The sequence below is a fragment of the Alosa sapidissima genome, chromosome 1, assembly GCF_018492685.1.
Source record: "Alosa sapidissima isolate fAloSap1 chromosome 1, fAloSap1.pri, whole genome shotgun sequence".
NCBI lineage: Eukaryota > Metazoa > Chordata > Actinopteri > Clupeiformes > Clupeidae > Alosa > Alosa sapidissima.
The window spans coordinates 36,529,112-36,550,780 of record NC_055957.1 but is presented as its reverse complement, the minus strand read 5'-3'; the positions used below and the strand labels follow the sequence as shown (position 1 = coordinate 36,550,780).

At 43.1% G+C, this 21,669-nt stretch overlaps 1 protein-coding gene and 1 long non-coding RNA gene across 4 annotated transcripts; one reads left to right on the top strand and one right to left on the bottom strand.

The window, feature by feature from the left end:
- Nucleotides 1-1,685: 1,685 nt before the first annotated feature.
- LOC121718785 lies at nt 1,686-6,891 on the bottom strand. Of its 2 annotated transcripts, none has more exons than XR_006034020.1 (5): nt 6,828-6,891; nt 2,598-2,874; nt 2,327-2,386; nt 2,079-2,172; nt 1,686-1,820 (listed from the first exon to the last, which is right to left on the bottom strand). It is a non-coding gene; the product is annotated as an uncharacterized LOC121718785 (long non-coding RNA). The 2 variants fall into 2 exon arrangements; XR_006034017.1 differs by having other exon boundaries at nt 1,699-1,905.
- ncapd3 (non-SMC condensin II complex, subunit D3) lies at nt 6,717-21,023 on the top strand. Of its 2 annotated transcripts, none has more exons than XM_042103933.1 (35): nt 6,717-6,901; nt 7,157-7,311; nt 7,460-7,622; nt 7,839-8,017; nt 8,308-8,478; nt 8,685-8,746; nt 8,932-9,016; nt 9,122-9,258; nt 9,666-9,738; nt 9,976-10,101; nt 10,366-10,633; nt 11,119-11,163; nt 11,892-11,969; nt 12,364-12,452; nt 12,544-12,678; nt 12,981-13,195; nt 13,466-13,657; nt 14,081-14,178; nt 14,347-14,447; nt 14,946-15,068; nt 15,212-15,326; nt 15,512-15,607; nt 15,719-15,957; nt 16,125-16,204; nt 16,334-16,471; nt 16,586-16,719; nt 16,808-16,992; nt 18,271-18,381; nt 18,630-18,803; nt 19,289-19,398; nt 19,538-19,599; nt 19,720-19,758; nt 20,452-20,508; nt 20,636-20,693; nt 20,843-21,023. In XM_042103933.1, the coding sequence occupies exons 1-35, from the start codon at nt 6,853-6,855 to the stop codon at nt 20,895-20,897; spliced, it is 4,197 nt and encodes a 1,398-aa protein (XP_041959867.1). In that variant the 5' UTR covers nt 6,717-6,852; the 3' UTR covers nt 20,898-21,023. The 2 variants fall into 2 exon arrangements, with proteins under 2 accessions (XP_041959867.1, XP_041959860.1); XM_042103926.1 differs by having other exon boundaries at nt 19,717-19,758.
- Nucleotides 21,024-21,669: the final 646 nt, after the last annotated feature.

Below are 21,669 nucleotides of genomic sequence, written 5' to 3'. Positions count from 1 at the left end.
TACATTTATTTTCTTGCATTAGTGACATATTTAAAACCATTTAAGTTTAAAATTAAACTATCAACACATCATATAAGCATTAAAGATGTGTGATGTATTGAGTCTAATGGAGTGTGTTAAAGTTGCATTAGTCATGAAAAGCAGCTACAGCAGCTATATTTCCACTATATTTGCTTATCTGCCCACTTCCAATGCCTCCATAAGCATTTAACTTTTTTGGGATGGACCTCATAGCAAATGCCGTCGGCCACCCTAAAGCCCAAGACCTGTAGCATGAATCTCCATGTTATATCATGTGTGTGCATATGTAACACCTCACTCTCACTGGTCATACAGTTGGCACACTGCTATGTGCTGTTAGTTCCACAGTGTTGCCTTGTGCTATGCTGAGTTAACAACACAGAGGGGATACCAAACCCACTGCTCCATTCATATGCTTGCCCTGATTTGTTTCCTCAGGTCCATATTGGGCTAACGATATGTGCGTGTCCTTAAGAACAAAACATGCAATGTTGTTTCTATCCTTGAGCTATTTGCCCATTTAATCCGTACCATAGGGAGAGACCCTTTGTAAAGTGGGACCAGAGTTTTTGAGAAATGGCTTGGCCAGCAGACAGCTATGAACTGGATTTCCCAATATGCCCAACTAACCGGTCTTTCCACCCTCGCTTCTTTTACAAGGTCCCAGTTTTTCCAGGAATTGTTTATTTACACATGTGCAATGTCTTGGTTCGAAATATGAATAAGAACATAAAGTAAAGAATTAGGCAGAAGGATATTATTACTGATGAAGAATGAAATATATATATGTAAAAACGAGATCAAACATAAAAGGCAGGTTCTGTTAATCAGGGGGAAAAAACTAAACTAAAAATAAAAGTCCTTGCCAATACGATCAAGATTGGCTGAAAATAGACATTCCAGTGTAATGGCAGTGTAGAGAGCATTTCTGAAATTTATGAAACAGAATATAATAAAATAACCAAGCACAATAAAATGTTCTGCACTGGCTGTCTAAATCATAGACAAATTATGCCTTGAACTAAAGTCAGCCATCTTCACATAAAAAGCACAAAACGGTAATAGTCTGTGGCAGTTCTGGAGTTGGTCCAAAATGTGTTTCACTCGTATTGTACTGTTACAGTGCCCAAAATATAGAATTCCATGGGATCCCTGGTCTTATCTTGGGCCCAATCTTTTTCTGTCTATGATGTGGCGCTTTGACCCATGACCAAACTGGGTTGTAAACCATTTACAAAAATATACAGCATAAGGAAAATGGGACTCAATACAAGGCGGTCAGGATTTCTAAGTCTAGTGTAAGGTGGTCTCAGTTATTTACTGGCATTCCAACCACAATGTGGTGTCTACTTATAAATATAAAATGCCTTCCCTTGTCCAGATGTCAAGATTAAGAACGCGTCTAATTTTTAGTTTGGGTGTAAACAGATCGGTTGTTATGCAGTATTCACGACATATCCACATAAAGGACATATTGGAAGGACAACTAGTCCAGTGACAAAAGATGCCAAGACAAATAATAAAGCATATCATTGTTACGACTACTACATTTTGGTCATTAAATCAGTGGAAATCAAAATCATGACACAGAGATCCATGCTAATTAATTTAACTACATTGAAGAAAATAAATACCATACATTTTAGACAGAGTGACAAACAGTCAGATGATCAGAAGATGACAAAAAAGAGGACAAAATAGTGAATATGAAAGCTAACAGAAGACATATATGACGCTGTCGATATCAATTTATGAAGCGAGTTCTTGTGCTGGACAGAATATTCCACTGCCTCAGGGTCCTGCAGAAACCAGAACAGGGGCCAAGGACATTACCTCAAGACACCAAGCAACAGTATACACGCCAGTGTAAAAATGTGTGTCTCCCTGAAAGGACAGCAAAATCAAGGCCATTGTCCATATTAAACTAATTCACTCAAGTCTTAAAACTCCTTGCTGTTACTCACATTATTTGCATGTGAGAAAAAATAATGTATTTTGATCTTGCTAGGCCTGGTGGCATGGACACATCCTCAAAACATCAAGTTCTCAATGCTTACCCACTACGCAGAAAACAGATCCCATCAGGAGACTACTGGAGTGAGGACAGGCAGAAAAATGATTTCCTTCTAAGAAAGAGAAGGACAGGAAAGACTGACACACAAAGAGGGAGAGAGAATGATGTTTTTTGAATGTCTCTGTGCAGAAATGAGAAACAGAAACAGTGCCATTCAATACAAATTTAGACCTAATTTTGCCTTAAAACAGCCCATTGACAATGACTTACATGTGTGTATGTCAACCTCACCTGTTGAAACTCATGAGTCACCGGACAGCTGTGCATCACTGGTCTCTACCGTCAGAACGCCTGCAAGGACACACACTCATATGGGTCCAGATAGAACCAAAGCATCTACAGTTTTCTGACAGTTTTTTGAATGCCACCAACACAAAAGTACAATCAAAAATACATCTGAAAACAGCAAGGCAGACAGACAGATTCTGTAATGATTCTGAGAATATAGCATTTCTCTGCTCCTGTTAAAGTATTCTGATTAGATGAACAGGTGCTAAGGTACCTTGGTGGAGCAATGGGTTTGATGCTGGATGGAACAGAGGCTGGAGTGAGACCAGGAGTGAAGCCTTGACCAGACGGTGCAGAGGCACGTGGGCCACGATGACTTTTACAGCAGGAGACAGGAGAAGACAGAAACGGGTGCGCACATCCAAATATGTTTTAACAGGTGCCAGACAAAACGTGTCAGAGAGAGAGAAGGAGACTTCAGACGCCAAACACATCCGGCAGCAACACGGCACTAGCTTCGTCGAGGGGCCACGTCTGGTCCACAAAACCAACTAGAAAATAACATGGGGGTTCAGGAATGAATGTGAAATGTACCAGTGTGTGCGTGCATTATTATACACTAAGGATTGTTATCCTGGACCATGGGACACAAGAAAAATGTAAGCAATGTGATCATTTGTGTTGCAATGAACCATGAGTGTACCAATATCATATCAAAACTAAGACCCCGTTCATACTGCAAGTCTTAATGCTCAATTCGGATATTTTGCTCAGATCCGTGGCTTATATCAGATTCCAGTGTGAACTGTTTGCAGTTTCGAACTGATCATGTGCAAAAGAACAATAACAAGTGTCCCAGAATGTCCCACAAAAACAATCATGATCTTGAGGTCCCCGGACACTTTGTCCCCCACTGCACAGGTTATGTTCAGTTCTGGTGGAGAAAAGAACACACATATATATGCAGACAGGCATTCATACACCATGGCCACAGCTCTGACCTAAGGTAACAACCGCATGAGCACACACTGAAGATGGTATGGGTGTCAGTTTGAACTGAGACAGAGGCTGACTACCAGGCAGCTCTGCAGAGCCCTCTGCTGGGGGAAATGGAAATCACCACATGGGTCAGCCCATAGACACGTTTTTCAGTTAGACAACTGCACAGTGTGCAGCCTCAAACCCAACCTGGATGTAGAGGAGTTTGGTGTTGAGGATAATGATAGCTGGTACATAGCTGTGCAGTATACGTTAGGTAAACCCCCCCTCCTGCTGCCTTAAAGGAAAATTCCGGCAGAGGTTTTTTACATAGATCTCTGTTTCTCAAAGTCACCGATTACTGTTGATGGACAGCAGAGGGCTGTGAGAGTGTCAGTGCTACACTCATGATTTTTGGCATGATTTTAAAGATACCATACCAAATCTGCAAAACGACTCATTCTCAGTACTTGACTAATTTCCCAAAACACAACACACAACTCTCTACCTAACACAAAAATATAATAGGAAGGTACTTGATTTCCTTTTTCAGTCACAACCGATCAAAATGTCACACTTATTCATAAGCTTTACTGTGACAGAGGCTGACTACCTGACAGCTCTGCAGAGCCCTCTGCTGGGGAAAATGGAAATCACAACAACATCTTATTTAAAGGTGCCATATGTAAGAATTGAGGTAAAAATATCCAAAAAATGAGCTACACGCATCAAAAGAATGAGAAGAAATAAGGGCGATGATGTCATTAAAAAAATGACAAGGTATAGTGCTGCAGAGATATCAACCTGAATTAGCATGCTAAATTACTAGCCACAGCCCGACAGGTGTCATAATACCAGTTTCAGCCATGGGAGGCAGTATGCATGACAATTGTATTGAGATCCATGTGGTTAATTGGGAAATAAGGAAAATCAGTCTATTCAGATGTGTTTTGTTCTGTGAAGCAATGTTCTTAAATCCCAAAGAAACACCAGTTAACAAAGTCCTGCTTGTCTCACACGTTGGATAGAAAGTGTAGTTACAGATAACAAGTGCTTAATCATGAGAGACTCAATATAACTCTTGATTCATTTGTCTTTTCCACGCTGAGGTGCAAACATGTAACATAAACAACTCGGAGCACATGATTGCATTCAACACCATAATACCACAACAACTCATCTACAAACTTGACAAACTGGGACTCAGTACCTACCTCTGCAACTGGCTACTGGACTTCCTCTGTCAGATGCCTCAGTACGTGTTGCAACAATATCTCAAGCAGCATCACACTGAGCACGGTGGCTCCCCAAGGCTGCGTGCTCAGTCCGCTGCTCTTCACCCTGCTGACGCATGACTGCACTGCAACCTACAGCAACAATCACATAGTGAAATTTGCTGACGACACAACTCTGGTGGGTCTCATCACCAAGGGCGACGAGACTCAATACAGGTTGGAGGTCGACCTTCTGACCACGTGGTGCAGGGACAACAACCTCCTGCTGAACGTCAGCAAGACCAAGGAGATTGTTGTTGACTTCCGCTGCTAATTCAGAGAGTGAGCAGCACCAAATTCCTGGGGGTGCACATCAGTGAAGACCTCTCCTGGACCACCAACACTGCATTAATGGCGAAGAAAGCTCAGTGCCGCCTCTACTTCCTGCGGAAACTCAGGCGAGCAAGTGCTCCACCAGCCATCATGACCACATTCTACCGAGGCACCATTGAGAGCATCCTCTCTAGCTGTATCGCTGTGTGGGGCGGAAGCTGCACTGAATACAACAGGAAAGCCCTGCAGCGCATAGTGAACACAGCTGGAAGGATTATTGGTGCTTCACTCCCCTCCCTGAAAGACATTTACACCACCCACCTCACCCGCAAGGCTACCACAATTGTGAGTGATGCAAGTCACCCCGCTCACAATTGGTTTGATCTACTGCCCTCTGGGAATAGGTACAGAAGCCTGCGCTCCCGCACCACCAAACTCACCAACAGCTTCATACACCAGGCTGTTAGGATGCTGAATTCTCTCCCTCCTCAGGACCTCAGCTACATAACATCCTGGACTTTGGACCCACAATGGCTGCCTTGCACTACTCCACTTGCACTACTCCACTTGTACACTTGCACACTTTGCAACTTGTTGTTGTTGTCCTGTTGTCCTGAAAACACAACACTTCTGCTACTCTTACATAACTTGCACCACTATGCCACTTGCTTACTTAGGTCAAACAGAACTACCTCAGCCATTTATTGGCCTGACTTTGCACTAGGCCTATTATATTGACTGTCTATGCACAATTGCACAATTTCAACCCAATTTTGCTGCTTTTATTTCTTCATTGTATGTGCCTTCTTATTTACTTTTTATTGTTTAGGCCTACTTGAATGTTATGTTTGTCTGTGGACTTAATTGGTAAAATATGTCTTGTCTTCACCGTGGGATAGTGAGAAACGTAATTTCGATCTCTTTGTATGTCTGGGCATGTGAAGAAATTGACAATAAAGCAGACTTTGACTTTGATTGAACTAGAACAAAAATACACAAGGTGTATGGCTGGCGTGAGTAGTGCCAAATTTGCTTTAAATGCTTACATTTAAATGCAAGTAAACACTAGTGATTGCAGTCTGACACTGAAGCTTCAATACATGCTTCAAACCAGTAACTACAATTCCATTTGAACCACTGCTCCGAAGGTTGCTTTGCTACGGAAAATTCACGTGATATATGACGTCTGAAGCAGAAACGGCTTCATTCTCTGAAAGAATCGCCTGAGTGGTTCGTAGCGCCACCGCCTCGTGAACCAATCGTGTTGCCACTGCAACTGGCGGCCTCTTTCTTCTGAATTGTAGCGCGCTCAAAGCATAAACACTTTAGGCTAATGCAAAACATTGCGTTTGGTTCATAGCCTCTACTGTGACAAGCATAGTTTGTTCATATTGATTTATTTGTATTACAATGTAAGAGATACGTGGGAAAACTTTATTCTGATGGTTCCTGATCAATGCTTATTTGTATAAAGAATGATATCCCATTCTTATTCATGTCCACTACGTATGTGTGGGGGTGGGGTGGTTAGGTGCGTGCACTAGATTTATTTCACTAGTAAAGCTTCCTGTCCACTATCTAGCCGGGATAATTTAGATGCAGTCTTGGCTTTTCACCAGGAGAGGTCGCTGTTACTGAAGCTTCGAGTAATGAACCCATTTTTTTAATACAATTGTTCAAAGTGGTTCAGTCAAAGTTCAGTGCTTCACCAAAGCTTCATTTGCCCATCACTAGTAAACACAATAGCAATAATAAGTAAACGGTTACAGACATTTGAAGTACTGAATAATCGTTTCAGGCTGATATAAAAACAAGACAGAATTGTTTTATCTTACACGACCATAGCACCACCAGAGCCCGTCTAACATCTCTGGCACCACCCACGATACCAAAATGCTTTTCCTGTTCCCGTCATGCGGACCAATGACAGCAGGGCTTTTGATAGGGAACCCTCTGCCGTTTTGAAAGGTTTTACATACCACTGTTTGGCGCGTAGATTTGAAGATGGAGTTGGACGCCTTGGAGTTATTGAAATTAAGAGATGTTCCGAAAGGTTTGTTCATCCTCTTAAACTCAGTTGATTATCAACATAGATTTGGTGATCTGCGTGCTATTTAGGATGTCAAAATAGTTAAACATCCGCACGAAAATCGCCTTCTCAGAGTAATCTTTTTGCTTGGTCGTCCTCTGACCTGACCTAGCTTCTAGCTAGCTAACGTCAACATTATACCGTGCCAGCGTTTTCAGTGTAACATAACTAGCAGGTTTGGAACTACTAGACTGACTACAATAAAACTCTTTTGTGCAGCTTGGGTGGACGCAGTATGGGAAGCGGAATTCTGTGACGCTGAAAAACTGGACTCTGTTATTGAGGAAAAAATAACAGAGGGAGGAATACATGTCTTCAAAACTGTACAGACTCAACTGCTTCCGTTTTCAAATGACATCACAGAAAATACACAGGTAGTTTGTCTCTAAAAATAGATACATTTTCTGTTGATAAACTTTGGTTTGTGTCGGGTCATGTAGAGGATTAATATCAAAACAATAGGTTAACAAAATATGTTTCCCCTTTTGACACAATCGCCACTTGCGCCTGTTCATTTTGCAGAATGTCTGGGTCTTGATGAAAGAAAATGAAATCTCTGTCAAAGCTCTTGTGGCAGTAATTTCCCATTTCATCTTTGAGGGAAAGTCAAAAACCTCTAATGTAGAGGAGAAGCTTCATGCGTTGCAAGCAGCCTCACTTTATCTGCTGCTTTTGAGGATTCCTGGTAAGATTCTTCTATCTGAAAATAAGTCGAATGAGCTTTCTTGATTTAGATTTGCCCTCCTAATTGATACATATTTACAATGTGCTTTTGTAAATGGTAAGATTCTTTCCCCCTAGAATTATTTATATACCAAATAACAGAGGAAAAAATAAGATTGTATTGGTCTTCCTTGAGCTATGTTGTTACACATATTGAGTGTATGTGTTATGTCCTCAGGTAGTGTAGCCAATCAAGTTTTTCACCAAATTCTGTTTGAGAGCTCCCTTGGACTCATCCAGAAGTGTTGGCCAAAGGACTCCTCTGGAAAGAAGCGCAAGAAAGACCCCCCAAGTAACTCCCAAGGCAAATCAAAGGGACGGAAACGTGCCAAGTCTCAAACAAAGAACCAAAATGAGGTACTAATGCACATTCATACGTGTGTCTGTGTACCACATGTCTACAATATGATTTAAATAGTATAGATAGATTTCCTAGTGTATGTGTTTTTTTTTTAAATTTCTTACAGTGTGTGCTGTTAAAGCTAAATGTGTCCAGTGGTTTCTGAATACCTAATGGCTTTGCTGTAAAATTGCACATATAAGATGATCATGAATTTAAGAGGAAGGTCACAATTATTCTTTTTCAGCTCCATCTCTGGGAGCAAATTCTGTTTTGTGCTGTAACCCTCAATGTCTGACCTTGGCAGATGGATGATGAGGACGAAGAGAATGATGATATGGACATGGAAACCTCGTTTTCTGCTCGAGAGCTGTTGCAAATACGAAACGAAATCGAATCTCTGGTGAAAACTTTGCTTCACCTCCTGAAGAATGGTTCTCTTCAGTGCAGGCCCGAGTGTGTCACTGAGTGTGTGCAGGTGAGCTTATTGTTTTCAACTGATAGAAATGTGTGTGATATTTTGTTTTTTTTATTATTATTATTATTATTATTATTATTATTATTAACTCGGGCAACTATACTAAAATATTTTTGTTTTAACGTTTTAATCCATAATATTAACAGATGTCAAGGATTTGGTAAATAATATTTTTAATGATAATTTATTGTTTGTTTTGTATTCAGATTTTGACTGAGCTCACTCATTTTGAGGCAGCTGTTGAAGAGATCTCATTTTCAGATTCAGTGTAAGTTTAACATGACCCACCAGGTAATTCTGTCCCTGTATATGGGAGATGTTGAGGGCAGAGAGTGTGAGTGTGAGTGTGAGTGTGAGTGTGTGAGTGTGAGTGTGTGTGTGCCTGTGATGTGTGGTGTAAGGTAGTGTGAGACAAGCCTACATATAAATGTCCAATATCATGACTGTGTTTAGGGGAATCAACCGCATGAAGACCCTGCCAGAGCTGGCCTATCATGGACTGTGGATTCTCTGCTCCAGCCGTGCAGCTGGAGACACGGTGCTTAAATTTTTTTTTATTTACTCATTTATTTTAAATATTCACTTAATTTCCCTTACATCCAAAGTCCAATATATGTGTGCTGATCTAGTGGTTTGTGTTCAGTGTCTGAGGTCAGTGTTCGGCCGGCTTCTCTACGTAATTCTCATGATGAGCAAAGATGACATGCGCTCCAAGCCGACCCTGCTTTTGCAGTCGCAGGTGGTTCTTGCTGCCAGGGATCAGGCCCTCCGTTTTGTCAGGTGAGCATAACATGTTTGCTTGATATCACTGGTCACTGGTGTCACTGGTGCTTGTTTCTGACCATGACATTTGGTAACTTACTTTGTATGTATGTAGCCTATGTTTGTTTGTTTGTTTACAAGAGACAATGCACATTAATTAACATGTTCCCTTTAGGCAGCCATGTAAATGTTCCAGATTTAGCCATGCATGCTAGTTTTCACCTGAAGTGCCTGGCAGGTTGATGTTAAAAAAGAAAACATATAAATGAGGTCTGGGCTACACCAAGCATGTGGCATATTTATGGCAATTGTTTGTAGTATACGACCATAGTGACTGACTGGACCCTAGGGTCACCTCAACAAGACCAGTGTATGTGTACTTTGCTGTATTTGAGGTGTATTAACAGTAGTATTGTGTTTTAAAGCCATGTTGTTGATGAGCTGAAGGATGCTGCCATGCCAGTGCTCTACATCTTGGCTCAGCACATTTGTGACAAGGTAATCTTCATGTTCCACTTAAAGTAAAGGCGTGCCTCAGACTGCCTTGGCTGAGAAGTTTAGGCCTTATGTTTTTATTTTATTTTCATGAAGCAAAACGTTTTTCAGTAAGACAAGCAGATCTCAGCTTTCATGTAAAACCCGTCCTGGGCCTGGGTTTAGTGGAGTCGGTAGCCTCATCGGAGGAACACCAGTATATCAGAATATTTGACTCTGAATGTTCTCCGTTGGCTTCAGATGGTGGAGAAAGTGGACTACCGAACCAAAGGAGCCCAAGCTGTGGGGCAGCTGGTGGCTAAGATGCCTCCAGCCAAGCGTGCCAATTTCATCCAGTGGCTGTACAGCTACTCTCTGAAACCACAGGTGAGCCCTCAAAAATGAGTTAAAACCACAGGTGAACCCAAATCCAAAAATGAGTTAAAGGTCTGTAATGTCTTCTTTCCATTACAATTTTATTCCCTGCACTTTCTTCAACATTGTAACTTGTACAATTAAACAAGGTCCCCACAATACCAAAGGAACAAATGTGTAATAAATTGAACAACAGAAATGGGCAAAAAAGAACATTAAGTGTGACCTCCAATGTTCCTTAGCACCTGAGCACTCATTTTGTTCATTCTCCATCAGATCCCATATCGGCTGTTTGCGCTGGACGTTGTCATGGTGCTGCTGGAGGAGGTAGACGACGAGGAGGTGTCTGAGCAGGAGGAGGCGCCCCAGGAGGAGGGACGGTCGGAGTTCCTGACACGCCGCTTCCTGGTGCAGACGCTGGTGTTTGGCCGCAGCTGTGACGTGTCGCCCACCGTCCGGGCTCACGCTCTGCACTGTCTCTCCCGCTGCCTGGACATGCAGTCCCAGAACACCACCCGATATGTACAGGAGCTCTTCCAAGCCAGTGAGTCTGCAAATCAGTTCCCACGTCCTGACCACTGCCTTGGTCCTCCAGCTGTTGTTGACGTGGGTTCCTAGAAGAATGCTTTGAAAATCACACTACTGCAGAAGGCAACAACACAACTGGCTTAGAGAAAATCTAGCATTAGTTCTTTATCTTCCCTAGTTAGTGTCTTCTTGTAGTTGAGAATATGTTTCAAAGCTCTAACTAGTTCTTTCAGAGTTAAAAGTTAGAGAGGACATAGCCTCTAAACTGTGTATATATATACATATATATACACAGTTTAGAGGCTAATGTCCTCTCTAACTTTTAACTCTGAATGAACTAGTTAGAGTTAAACTTTTCTTCATAAATGGACCAACAGCTGCATTTACACTTTCTTTTATCAATCATCCTATGCTTTTCTTCTGCTTTTACAAATAATTGGTTAGGCTTTGGCTTTAAAATTGAATTATAATCGGTTAAACGTGAATTGGTTCTGTTTTCAGCTGGTGTGGAGACCAGGAGCCTCTTGGAGATGGAGGGAAGTGAAGGTGAGCTGTGAAATGAGTCTGAATGATAATGATAATGATCCAAAATCACACCAGTAGAATTCTAAATGACACCATATGTAGATTCCTAGATTACAGGTTGTTAAATGGGGTTTGGCAGACTGTATGTGAGCAGCATAAAGGATTTATGGACAACAACACAACAAATTGCGTTTATATAGCGCTTTATGAAGGCACCCAAAGCACTTTAGAGTGAAGAGGGAAGCTCAATAACCACCACCAGTAATGTGTAGTGCCCACCTGGGTGAAGCACGGCAGCCAGAATGCTCAGAACCATGTGCCAGAATGATCACAACACACCAGCTTGAGGTGGAGAGTGAGGGAATGAATGGTTGAGCCAATTATACTGGGGGGCGATTAGAGCGCCAGAGCTGAATAAAGCAGATTGGGAATTTAGCCAAGACACCAGTGAACCCCTATTCTTTGTGCCACGGGATGTTTTATGACCACAGTGAGTCGGGACCTCAGTTTAATGCCTCATCCAAGGAAGGCTGTCCGGATCAGTGCACTGACAGGGTTGATTGGGATTGATTTATGGCCACAGACGAGGCTGCCATGTACTAGCTGCCCACCAACACTACATCCAGCAGCAGCAGGTCTCCCATCCAAGTAGTGACCAAGCTCACACCTGCTTAGCTTCAGCATGGCCGTGTTTATAATACAATGTTTGAATATCAAATAACTAAGACGGTTTGTTTTTCCCTCCTCAGGCACTGTGAACACCCACTATGGCGTCTCCACCTTCAGGACAATTCAAAACACCAATGTCAACACGGCAATTGGCGATAGTAAGCTCAAACTTGTTTTTATTTTTTTATTTTGGAGTCATTTAGAATGTTCTATGGTAACCTTTCATACATATCAACTCCTTAGGATGCCCCACCTACACAAGCCTCTCCAAAAAAGATCTGTAAACTGCCCCAAAAAGTAGTTAGGGGCAGGGGTTGACCGTACTGTACGTGTGTGCCGCTCCGAAGTCCCGGTAGAACTCTTACAGACGATTGGCGAAACACGCTCTTGATTGCTTTTCTTTCTTTACAAATAGCACACTATACATTTCAAACCATCTCCAGAAAATGCCAAAATTTTGTTTATGCCCGTAAGCAACTGTAATTTGAACTGGAAAATCTGTACAACGTATGTGTGATCTGACCGGCTGTTGACTTTAACGCTTTTTTAAAGGCTCTACTCCCTTAGCTCGGGACACCTTGGATCTGTTAAAGCAGCGTGTGTCAGATGCCAAGACTAACGTCAGAAAAGCTGCTTTGGAGGTGAGTTCCTCACTGTCATCTACTTTTCTGTCGATCTTTTAAACAATATTTAGTAAGCTCATCTAAAATGTGTTTCCTTGTGTGCTCCCAGGCCATTACAGGTTTGCTGAAGCACAGCGTGATCGCATGCAATAAGGAGCACATGGCCCTGCTGTCTGAGCGTTGTAGAGACTCCTCCATCATGGTGAAGAAGAAGGCCATGCAGTCTCTGACTGACCTGCTCATTGTAAGTCTGCCATCGCCTTCCCATTAATGGCTCTCAGCCCCTCTTGTTTCCAGCCATTCATTCTTGTTCTCTGTTGTTATGTTGTCATGGTGATCATTAGCTTTTCAACATTGTCATACTTGGCCATTCACTTACCAGAGACTCCAGATGTAAATTAACCCATGGGCAATAGCCAGGCTTGGTCATACACTGTTGCATTGTCTCTGTGAGATAAACATTAAATGTTTATAAAAATCCAAATGACTTTGTGTCTGCATATGTGTATATGTTTTTTGCATGTCTATATATGTGTGTTTCTCCAGGCGTGTCCGGAGCGTAAGCTGGTGCTGGTGGCCTGGCTGCGTGGTGTGGTGGTGTCGGTGATGGACACGGAGACGTCTGTGCAGGACAAGGCCCTGGAGCTGCTGGACCTCATCATCCTGCAGCACATCAAGGAGCCGCGCCACTTCGCTGACACTGCCCAGAGGCTGGCCTGGGACCTGCTGAGTCTCATGTGTGACGAGTGTGCTGACCTCGGGTGGGTGTGACACACACACGCTCTCTCGCTCACACACACACACACACACACACACACACACACACACACACACACATATCTCTATGCCATCTTGTCACATTGGCACAGTTCATTCAGATGATGGAGACTTTGCTATTGAAATATTGTTATTAATAGCCATAGTAAGAACGATATCCAACACTGCACAAACACTGAAATGTTGGAAAGTGTATACAGATATGCAAATATAGTCACTCCCTTCCCTCCTCCACCTTGTTCACCTTTCTCCAGATGTTACTTCCGCAAAGCCTTCCGCATTTGGTCCCGACAGAACAAGTTCTCCTCTGGGTTTGTGAACACGCTCATCAAGCACACGGAGACGGAGCACGCCTCTGTTGCCTGGATGCTGCTGTCCAAAGTGTCCGGCGGAGCCTCTGGCCTCCACTTGGAGACTATCCTGAACAAATGGGACGACATGCTTGCGTAAGATTCTCCACCCTCTCTGGGGTGCACTAAGCACGCACAATTGCTGACGTTGCACTGTGTCATCTCACAGTGCCTGTGTAACAGCTGACTGAAAGGAAAATGTTGTCCTGATCTGCTGATTACTGAAGCTGGGAAGACTAAAATAGCAGATGTGATGGTGACCATAACAGATTTTATTCTTGGTGGAAGAATGATGTTTGCCCCCATGCATAGTTGTATTTGTTAACCACCATTCAGTATGTTTAAACGGTACTGTATGTGTATCATTCATTATGTTTAAACGTGTGTGTTTCATTCAGTATGTTTAAACGTATATGTATCGTTCAGTATGTTTAAACGTATGTGTTTCATTCAGTATGTTTAAACGTGTGTGTATCGTTCAGTATGTTTAAACGTATGTGGGCTTCTTTTTCCTCCCAGGAGTAAGGAGGTGAGGGGAGACACCACTTGCCACATCCTGACCGTGATTGGCCTCATTGCTGAACACATTAATGATGTCACCAGGGAGAGGATTGTGGGTGAGTCACCCTGTTGTGTGTGATTATGTGTATGGAGTGTGGGGGAGGGGGGGTGGTAAAGGCATCTAAACATCTGATTCAACAGCAACAGTTGGGCGCACAAACCGTTGGAAACCACACTGACCTATGGCCATGTCTGTCTGTCATGTTGCGCTGTTTGTTCTCCAGAGGAGGTGAAAGCATTGCTGGGCAGCTGTGTGATGCCCACTGATGTCATTCATGCCGGGGTGGAGGCACTGAGCAGGCTGGGCCGTGCTGAACATAAAGAGGTAGCTTTTGTGTTTGTGGACTCGGTGCACTACCTTGCTCTTCTTCAGGTCTTGATAATACAATGACTTCACAAACAGTCATTTTTACACCCTTTCTTTACAATTACTTTAGTACTTTAGTAGTAGTTTTTTTTTGTCTGCAGAGACCTTCGCCGTAGTAGCATAGTTGTTGTTTAATTATTTTTTTAGTGTTAGGTAATGGCTTTAAAAAGGCAATTCATTTTGATGTACCGAAGTTGCCCCCAGAGGCTATGTTATATGCTGTTCAGTTATGCTTATTCTGGGTTTTACTCAAACTGGCACTGATTGATGACGTTTTGATCCCAAACTCCATCATCCACAAATAGACACTAAATTGTAAAGAAAGTCTCTCTTATTTACTAAAGACTCTCTCTCTCTCTCTCTCTCTCTCTCTCTCTCTCTCTCTCTCTCTCTCTCTCTCTCTCTCTCTCTCTCTCTCTCTCTCTCTCTCTCTCTCTCTCTCTCTCTCTCTCAAAGGTGCCTGCATTCCAGGCCTTTATGAATAAGCACTGTGGTGAGCTTGTAGCCATCTGTCAAAAGTATTTATCCAGCGTCGTTCTGAAAGTCAAAGCAGCAGAGAACATTGATACAGATATTGTGGTAAGGTCATCATGTGTTTCTTTTGGTTTTCCGATCACTAGTTGCCATAACTGACCAGTCAAGCATCAGACTGATTTCCTTATTTACCCGTTAACACACAACTTCCTTGTTAAACATGTGACTGGATGCTATTGGCCCATCAGGTGAGGCACCTGTACACGCTGGGGATGGCGTCCCTGCACTGCCCTGAGCGAGTGGGGGAGCGGAACTTTGCTCTCGTGCTCTCCTTCCTCACCTCGGCGGTGGAGCTACAGCCAGGTGAGACCAAACACCCCGCCACACACACACACACACACACCACACAGGGATAATGCTTGGTCTGGTGCATGCAGTTGCTGGACAGGAGAGCCGTTTAAGTGTGCCTTTCCATTTCTCTCCTGTTGTTTAACTACAACTTAACAACTTTGTTGTGATTCCCACTCCCCCCCCCCCCCCCCCAACAGATGGCGCTACAGAGCTGCCTGGTAGTCAGCCGCTGTCTCAGTTCAAACTGACCCCCATGCCGTCTGTGGTGCGAGCTCATGCGGTCATTACCTTAGGTAAGAACTGTGGCCATGATGTATGAAGGTGTGTTCTTTTCAGTGTTTTTGTGGCTCAGTCTCCGGCTGACACCCCTCTCTTGTGTGTGTGCGTGTGTGTGTGCACTGTAGGCCAGCTGTGTCTCCAGCATGAGCAGCTGGCCCACCGCTGCCTGCCAGCCTTCGCCCGTGAGCTGGAGGTGGGCCAGCACATGACGGTCCGGAGCAATGTGGTGGTGGTGCTGTGTGACTTGTGCGTGCGCTACACCAACATGGCCACCCTCTACGTCCCCAACATCTCCGCCTGCCTTGCTGACCCCGTGTCTGAGGTCCGGGAAAAGACCCTCATCATGCTCACCAACCTGCTACAGGTAAACACACACACACACACACACACACACACACACACACACACACACACACTTTTAAAGTCCTGTAAAAAATACTTTCTGAAATAAGCTCCAAGCTGTATTACAAAAATAAGCATTAGTCTGGGTTTGTGTGTCTATTGAATTACTTCTCCATGCACTTCCTGCAGGAAGAGTTTCTTAAGTGGAAGGACTCTCTCTTCTTCCGCTATGCATCGGTACTTGCTGATCCTGTCCATGAGATTGTGAGGTACTCTAATACTTTTATTTCTATTGCTAAGGCAAAGCATTGTATTGTTATCCATAAAACAACATCTTCATCCTTCTCAACAGAGTACAAAAACATCCTTTTTGACTGATTCTCCTCCATTCTTTGCAGTCTGTGTGAGTACTGTTTGGTGGATCGGCTTCTGAAGAAAAACCCACAGATGTTCTATCAGCACTTTGTTGAGTGCATTGTCCACTTTAACTCCTATGACAAGCACAGCAAATACAACAAGTTCCCCCAGACTGAAAGGTAGCGTTGACTGTGTATGACATTTTTCAGCCAAAGTTATTTGACTGCTGTGTTGAGTCATGAAGAGCTGTCATCAGGTGAAAATGAATGCCGATATGTTCTCTTTTACTTAAGAGAGAAGGCTCTGTTCTCACTCAAGGGACAGTTAAAACAAGGCAAGCGATTCAGAATCTACAAGTTCCTGTTGAAGCACTTTACTGATGAACAGCGCTTCAACACCACAAACAGAATCAGCAAGGAGATCCTGGGTAACAACCTTAACGTATAAAACACACGTACAAACAGAAACACGTTTCTTGTTTATCCCTGAAGCCCAACTTTGTTTCTTTCTTTCAGCTGGTTTTGTGGACCAGACGTTGCCCCTAGATGAGGACGGCGCCGCGTTGCTGTCTGATTCTTTTGACGTTTTGAGTTTGAAGGAGCTGAAGCTGTCTGCCTCCACTGCAGCAGAGGGTGCTGATGAGCCTCAAGACGAGCAGGCCATGATGGTCAAGACCATGCAGAAGAAGCTCATCTCACATGTAAGGGCCACTTGACATACCTCAGCCCTCTGAATATAAGGACTAGGTCCACACTATCAGGCCAAATTTGATTCTTTTTCACTTTATGTGACATCTTAGTTGTTCAAACAGTATGAAAAGTGCAAGTCACATGAAATTCTAGTTTGGGCCACTTTCACGGCTGCCCCCTCCTAGACAGGTTAGCGCTCCGGACTTGTAACTGGAGGACTTGTTGCCGGTTCAAACCCGGACCAGTAGGCACGGCTGAAGTGCCCTTGAGCAAGGCACCTAACCCCTCACTGCTCCCCGAGTGCCGCTGTTGTTGCAGGCAGCTCACTGCGCCGGGATTAGTGTGTGCTTCACCTCACTGTGTGCTGAGTGTGTTTCACTAATTCACGGATTGGGATAAATGCAGAGACCAAATTTCCCTCACGGGATCAAAAGAGTATACATATACTTATACTTATACTTTCATATATGGTCTAAATCCGATACAGGTCTGATGTTTTGCAGTGCGGCATGCAGTCTTAACAGTTATATTGGAATTCATGCTACTTTTACATTCTTGATTGACATTCCTCAGAATTATGCTCTGGCAGAATTCCAAACATTTCAAGTTGGGAGCATGCTGATGTGTGTTATTGCATCACTTGGTGAAATGACCTACGAAGGTAGTCAGTCAGTCAGTTGGGTTAGCTGCACGCTGTGCGTGTGTTCGTTTGTTGCACATGCGGGTCAGTTCAGAATCCATCACCAGTCCTCACTGGGGTAAAAATCTGATATTGGCCACATTTAATTAGAATTGATCAGAATTGAGAATTAAGAATTGCGGTGTGAACCTAGCCTAATTGTATCAGCCTTTATTCTGTGCTACAACAGCCATTAACAATGCTATGCCTTTTGGCCATGAAAAATACAAACGTGTTAACATAGAGTCCACAGAACTTTAAAGAACAGAACATTCTTTCATTTAAAGAAAGCAAAATGGATGATTTATGCCATGCACTGAATTTGCTTTTGTGCTTTTCCAGATACTAACATGTTTTTTGTGGGCATAAGACATTACATGGATTTCTTATGGATTAATGGCTTTTTTGAATGCATCTGTGAATGGATCTGTGCACAAAATAAGGCCCGTTACACTTGACACCCCATATCAGAATGCCCCCAGTTATAAAAATCATGCTCATGCATATGCTTATTCCATTGGTAATTCCACTGATCTGGAGTATGTCAGGCAGTGCCAGTTCATTAGAATAAATGAATGACCTTTTGGCCTCTCCTGTTTGTGATTTTCAGGCCCAGAAGAAGAACTTCATGGAGAACGTCATTCCCATTGTGCTGGGGCTTAAGAACTTGCTGGAGGAGAAGCGTTCACCCGTGCTGGGCAACCTAATGCGCTATCTACGGGTTAGAAAGACACCAACCATTTTTAAGTGCTACTGATTTGCCCCTGTTTATGAAGTGTTCATGAATCTGAACAAAGGAAGACATGACTTCCACTTCCAGGATAATGTTGGATCATGAGTTCTCTGTTGATTTCCACCCCAGTCATTAGATCAAATAGTTTTGAATTATGGGTGCAGTAATCCCGCTGCAGGGAGGCTCGTGTTTTATGGCCAGCATCTTGTTAGCTGACCTCAGTCGTGTGTTTGCAGGTGATCACAGAGGACTACCGGGCCGAGCTGAAGGAGCTGTTTGCAGCAGACGCGCAGCTTGCTGAGGAGCTGGAGTTCGGTCTGAAGCAGTACCAGAAGCAGCAGGAGGACGACGAGCTGGAGCTGCAGCTGCAGCGCCTCAACTTCAGCAGGAACACCCCGCAGCCTGCAAACGTACAGCCCCTCTTCCCCTAGTGCTGTAGTGGAGGCTCTTTGGGGATGCGTGTGTTGTGATTTGCTTTAGCCGTTAGAGCTACATGAGGGTATAACGGCTTCCACACACAGTTGCGTTCCGTCAACGCATGCCAGTGGGTGTTCCTGACGGTAGCTATGCAAATGACTTAAGGTATAACCGTAATTTGATTGGCTGGTGCCGTCTGTTGTTCGCTTGTTCGTAATTTGATTGGCTGGTGCCGTCCGTCGGTGCAGCAAAAGTTGAACTTCTCAATGCAAGTGACGGGAGCAACGCGACGCAACGGACCCACAATTCAGTTCGGCAACGGATGACGTAAGCCCATGTAAAGTGAACGGGATGCGTCTCCAACACTGCAATGCACGCAACTGCGTGTGGGAGCCATAAGACAGGGGAATGATCCACTGCACTGATGGCAGCGTCCTGACTGTTTTTCTGTGTTTTTCTTATCCTCTCTTTCCTGTAGCGTAAAAGTCATCGTGGCCCACGTGCCTCAGCACCGTCTGGTGAAGGCTTCACTCCTGTTCTCACTCCTGCCTCTGTTCCATCCAGCATCAAACCCATTGCTCCACCAAGGTACCTTAGCACCTGTTCATCTAATCAGAATAGACCTTTAACAGGAGCAGAGAAATGCTATATCCTCAGAATCATTACAGAATGCGATAAGTCTGTCTACCACATTATCTCTTATGATCCTGAGTGTGTGTCCCTGCAGGCGTTTTGAGGGTAGGGAGACCAGTGATGCACAGCTGTCAGCCAACACGTCTGTTTCAACAGGTGAGGGGGGAAGTCAATGGAGTGGTAGGCTAAATTAGCTATGGTCTAACAAATGTGTTAAATTAATTGTATTGAATCATGATTGTGTTTTGTTTCTCATTTCTGTATTCATCACAGTAGAGCACAGAGATGTTGGAAGAGCCATCAGCACTCCACAAGGTGAGCTGTCTGTCTGTCTGTCTGTCTGTCCCTTTCCTTACCTCTACGATACGTTAGGTACTGTATCTCTGCAGCTATGATGAGCGCTGAAGCAATGTGAACATGCATGTTTCTCTTAATCACACACAAGTTCAGAGGGTTTCCATTCAGAAAAGACATGTACCGGTACACATTTTTGCTCACTTGCTTCTAAGTTGTTGATAAAAACATGCAAGCAAAGCAAAAAACATTGTCTGTAGGGTGAATGTATACGTCATGGGTCATGGTGGGATTTCTTTTGCGCTCTCTCGCAAATATGCATTCTGGCGCAATAGATTTTCCTTGGACTTTCTTATGCTGACATTGATTCAGTTTTCAGTTACTAAAATCTGTTCATTGACTGTAGTTAAAATATCACAAACACGCTTTGTGAAAAGACTGGTGACTTCCATTGGAGAATATCACACAAATGTCCTCATTGAATTGGCCCTTTTGACTGGTTTGCTTAGCGATGACTTTTCACACAGCAGAGTTTCACACTTGGTTTCCCTTACAGCCAAAAACAGAACTCCAAATGCCAGTTGGTCAGTTGTAGTGCTAGATAAGCAAAGCTGAAGGCTGATAGCTGACATCTCTCTCTTGTCTGTTCGTTGTGTGCGTTTTTGTCTGTCCGTATGTCCACACTCTAACAGACTTTATTTATTTTATCCTCAGTGGGCTTGCATGAGTTGACATTTGGTGGATGTGTCAGTGCCATCAGATATCGCAAAGGTAAAACGCTTTGTCTTCTTCTTTTTTTCCCCCATATGCAAATAGTATGGGTAACAGAAAGGCGTTTTAAGACTTTTAGACCTCTGAGTGAAATAGTTAAATGTTTCTATCGGTTTTACTATCTTAGCTCCAGCGAGACACCAAGAAGAAGAGAGTGATGTCTTCCATGTGACTCTTGGGGAAGAGTAAGGACTGATCTAATTTCTTTCTCTCTCCAAAGACACACACACACACACACACATTCTCTGTCGTTTCTCAGCTATTTGTTACACGTGTAAACTGTTGTTGGGTGTCTGGTGGAAGGGATGTTTGACTTCTCTTTTGGTTTCTGCAGGACCCCAAAGCAATGGAATATCCAGTCACCTCTGCGGAAAACCCCCATTCGTTAAACTAAATAAACCCTGTCATCCTACAATGTCTTATATCCCTGGCTCTCAGATATAAATGTCTTGTTTTGTCTTCTATGTATTTTGATTGTACACTTTCATCTGAATAAACTATTTACTCTTTTAAAATCAAGGGTCATTTTCTTCAAAATATACAGTTTTAATTGACAATTTATAAATTGTCATTTATACAATTTCAATACAGTATGTAGTTTCAATAGACATGAAGCTTTGTGTTGGGGTGTTCACAACGGTCATTGGTTCTAACATTTGATTTCATATGATCGAAATACTGTTGTCATTAAGGAATAGTAAGCTATTCAAAGCAATGCGTTTTTTAATATATAATATTTTTGATCGCCCATTTCTATTCTGTATTGATGGGACGGAGAGTGGGAGAGAGATGGGTAGTGAAGTTGAGAAATGACCTCAGGTCAGATTCAGGTCCTCGTGGGCACTGGACCTGTTTATGGTATAGGAATATCGCCTCTTGTGCAACAGCTCCCACTATTAAACCAATATTTTTTTTTTTCACATTCAGTATTCAGTCATTCAATATCTCAAGATATAACATTAAATGCTATCGTGTGTCAGTATTTGTCCATGGAAGAAGTGCAAAGTGGTTAAATGTGGTAATGAGTTCATTTTCGAGAAAATGCTAAATGTGGATGCAGATGTGTCTTCAGTTGATAGGAGAGGGCATGGGACAAGTAAATAATTGTAAACATGTGTGTTAGTCAAAGAAATCAGATGTCTTAAGTGCTCCATAACTAAT